This window comes from Penaeus vannamei, chromosome 15 (assembly GCF_042767895.1).
Source record: "Penaeus vannamei isolate JL-2024 chromosome 15, ASM4276789v1, whole genome shotgun sequence".
NCBI lineage: Eukaryota > Metazoa > Arthropoda > Malacostraca > Decapoda > Penaeidae > Penaeus > Penaeus vannamei.
In genome coordinates, this window is record NC_091563.1 from 22,123,682 (window position 1) to 22,127,959 (window position 4,278).

General features: G+C 41.8%; 1 protein-coding gene across 1 annotated transcript in view; it reads left to right on the top strand.

The window, feature by feature from the left end:
* The window catches only part of LOC138864142 (neuroligin-1-like), a 53,962-nt gene extending 50,299 nt beyond the window's left edge, over positions 1-3,663 (top strand). Inside the window, exons 3-5 of the mRNA XM_070130192.1 lie at positions 2,464-2,624; positions 3,241-3,251; positions 3,501-3,663. Coding sequence (XP_069986293.1) covers positions 2,464-2,624; positions 3,241-3,251; positions 3,501-3,663 — 335 coding nt within the window. The remainder of the gene's footprint in view (positions 1-2,463; positions 2,625-3,240; positions 3,252-3,500) is intronic.
* The last annotated feature ends 615 nt before the right edge of the window (positions 3,664-4,278 follow it).

Genomic DNA, 4,278 nt, shown 5'->3' on the forward strand with positions numbered 1-4,278 from the left:
TTTTTATGTCATTAGTAATTCTGGTGATTATGTGCTTTAGTTTTAAACTGTTGTATACAAGTAATTAGACAAAACAGTCATATTCAAAAGTTCAGAGGAATTCCTGGCACTCAAATATTGGCTTTAGTGAAGTGGGCCGTAAAAATGCCGTAGAGTTGCTTTTCGCTCGTTCGTTTCAAAAATCTGGTCAACAAACATAACCGTCGTTAGGGCTCGGTTGCCATGTATGGTATTTTAAATTGTATTTAAATGCATAGTGAGCGCACTGGAACAAATGTTCTCTTTTTAGCGTAAAAAGTGTTTGCGTTGTATGTTTGTGTTTGTATATGTGTGTCTGTGTTTGTGTTTGTTTCTGTGTGTGTGTGTGCGTGTGTGCGTGCGTTTGTGCGTGTGTGCAGGCTGCATGGCTGGCATAGAAGCATTCTGTGAAAGCCAATGACGTTCAAATTGGCTGTTATTATACCTACGACGCCAAGAGGATAACCAGGATGACCCGAGTCCTGGACGGAGGAATGCCCATAAGACGTGACTTCCGCCATCCCGTGAACACCAGCTTCCCTTGGCCCTTGGCTCGCGTCTGCCCTCGCCACCTCTCAACGATAAACCCAGACCACATCATCTCGTATTATTTACTGCGGTGTGCTGTACTGTTTCCACAAGTAAAGAGTCAAGCCGTTCCAATCAATCATTTTCCAACCAATCCAAGTACGAGTCTCAACTTGAAAGGAGGCCTTCCAGCTGGTACCAGCTGCATTTTGCGAACCTTGGGCTCCCAAAACGCACGCTTCCGATCGCCGACTGCTCGGCGCCGCGGTTTTTCAACGTGCGCGAACACACGCTGTGGGCCCTTCTCTCTCCTCCTTCCCTTCTTCTCCCAGGAGTGAATTAATGCGTTGGTAGCTTAGATGACACGCTCACGTTGGTTTGCACTGGGAAATGATAACCGCTGTGTTCTTATTTTTCTTTTCTTTTACCGTGATTATTTAGTGTGCTCGTTGTCTACACTAGTGGTGTTAAAATATTCATGATTCATTCTCACCTTTGAGCCGTTGGGCGGCACTGATCCCATCACAGATTCGCAGAGTCGAGCGGGTTCGACTGCACCATTACTCGATTTGCTTCATTTCGTTTGGTAATTTGCGCAAAGACTCCCCGTCTGTGAAATCTTGTGTGGTTTAATATGCATAAATTAGACATAGTTACCTCGGTGTTTCAGAATTTCGCAGTAAACAGAATAGCGAATTCAGGGGTACATTTTTGACCCTGGGAGCCTTGCGTTGCCAGTTAGTAGGAAATTTAACGTCAACATTCACAGATGCATACAGTATCATTATTTTGAGTTCAGTATGGTAGTTGAAATGGTTATGTATTAATGGAATTTGTTAGTTATTAATATGAACGTTACTCTTCGTGTTTGTGAATAATTCTATGTGAGCTCCTATTACTCACACTTACACAGTCATACACGCAGAGTAAAAGACGCTGCAAGCTTTTATTAATAGGTTTGTTTGTTGTCGTAGTTCTAGGTGTAAAGATTAATGATGTAATCCCAGTAAATTCGCAGTTTTGACATGTATGTTTGTCCACAAACATTACCTCTTTCGCCCGCGAGTTTGATGTGTGGCGAGGAAATGAAGTTTAATGCAATATATACTTTTATTCTTACTGTTGCATTTTCTTTGCCCATCTGAGTCGACTAACAGTTCATTTCCGTCTAACAAAAAGAAAATGTTATTTTCAAAGAAAAGAAAAAAATGTATTGCTACCCTACCATTTGTTATCTGTTTGAGATAGTTGTGGTTCAAGTAGAATCTTGCCGCAAGGATCTTTTATCAAAAGACGACTTGAAAACACTTGACACCCCCATCCCTCAGTTGCAATTCTTTTTCTCTTCGCTCCGATGTACGAGTACATACCCGAGGAACAGCGTAAGGACGGGATGGTAGCCAATTAGGGCTGGACAGATATGGCCTTGCAAGCATACTTGTGTGAAAGCACTGGCTGCTTAGCCAGCCCGAGTAGGAGTCTCTTTACACCAAATAGAGAGCTCCTTACACAGTGTGTGTGCAAGTGTGTCTGGGTTTAACTATGACTGTATCTGTGTTATTTGATTGCGTGTGCGTATGTCTATCTAACTTGTCTCATTGCTCTTAAAAGAATCAGATAATATAACACTTCTTCTATTCCATCCCCCTCCCATATACAAATGCCCGCAACCATATACCTATGCCCACTCACCTACCCGGCCTCCTTACACCTATGCCCACTCACCCACCCGGCCTCATTACACCTATGCCCACAACCTTCATTCACCCTTATCTTCGCAACCACACCCACTACCCTCAACCAACCCCTTCCTTCACTCCCACCCGACCTTTAATCACCCACGCCCACACCCCAACCTGTATCCATTCCTGTCTCCCCATTCACCCGCCTCCCGTTCCGCCCCTCCCCCTGTCATAGGCCAGGAACACCGCACGCCCGTCGATCTCCTCTTCGGCGTGACGGCCACCGACGTTCTGCAGATCTTCAGCGACGCCGAAATCCGCCACGGCTTCGAGGCTGACCATCGGGACCGCCTCCTCCGCACGTTCGTCACCAACAACTACCGATACCACCTGCAGGTACTTTGGTATTCTCTTCTGTGGTATTCTTGTGGTGCTGGATGGGTTCGTGTGTGTCACGGTGCATATGAGGTGTAAATATTGCGTAGATGGATAGTTTCATGGTTGTGTTTGTTTGGAAAAAGGATATATGCGCGTCCGCCATTCGTCATCAACAACTGCTGATAACAGGTACTTTGGTATTACTTTCTGTGGTATTCTGGTATTCTGATATGCGGTGGGATGCGTGTTTAGGTGTTTAATGAGAAGTTCGGTTGCTGCGGTAGTTTAGAGATAATTCTTGCTGGTTTTTAGTTTCATATTTATCATAGCAGGCACTTAACGAATTCCATTCTTTGTTATTCTTGTAAAATGATATTGTGTGTTCTGGTAGTGAACTTGTAGGCTGGTTGGTTTTGACTTATTGAAGCGTATGATACATGTCGTTAGGTTTATGTTTTGTTGCTGCTTATGTATTAAATATCTGATAAATATGTGTTAGATATGTGCTATTTTCTGTTTGATTTGGTTTGTATGTGTACATGGATATTCATGTGTTCTCTGTGCATCCAGGTATTTTTAATTAATTGCTTGTGCTTATAAATATACTTTATGTGAAACTTATGTGTACACCCAGGTTTGCTCCCTGTATACACATATGCATTTTTCGTGTGTTAGTTTTATGTGTACATTTGAATCCCTGTGTTTCCTTTTTTTTTATAATTCATTCCTATAAATTTCTTCAATGGAACTTTTATATTTATTATGTTTATATGTGTGGATATCTTGTTTTAGTACACATGATTTCCTTTTGTGATAGTTACACTAGAAAACTAAATGCACTGAGCTAGTTAATAAGTTGATTGATATTGTTTCGTCTCTTTGTTGGAACTTCAGGTTGTCTGTTTCATACTTGGCTGTATTTCTGCGACTGCCCTCTCGCGGGTTGGTTTCCGTGACTGAAATTCTGCCTTTACTAGATCTTGGTTGGAAAGTGGATTCGTTGATTGGTTTTGATGCTGGTCACGTGGGGAGTTTTATTGCGTTTATTCGCAGCTAGATTGGTTGTCTCCGTTTGAGGCAAAATGCGCGTGACAGAGAGAGCGAGAGAGAGAGAGACAGACAAACACAGGACGGGAGAGGGAGGGGGGGCAGGAAAAAGGAAGAGAAAGAGAGAGGGCAGGAAGAAAGGAAAGGTTACAAGACTGCGGGCGAGAGAGAGATATATATGTATATATATGTGTTTATATATATATATATATATATATATATATATATATATATGTATATATATACATATATATGTATATAGAGAGAGGAATAATTAGATGTTTCTCTCGGCGTGGAGATGCATTTAGAGGTTGGTGGTGACCAGGTAAATATAACGTGCGAGATAGCTTTCGAATGATAATTAACATGCCAATTATCTAATATTTTTTATCGACGATAGGCTTATGTCGACTTATCATTGATCACCTCCATTTAGAAAAAATAGATGAATAAATGAATAAAAGCATAGATAATCATAATAAAAAACAAGTATAACATAACCGCTTTCTACTTGAGCGCCCTCTGGCAGTGGAAACTATGCCATTATGTTGTTGTGGTAACGGTGACGGCGTATTCATAATATGGTACTGTTGTGGCGATGGTTTCCTGGCATTGCATGTTGATT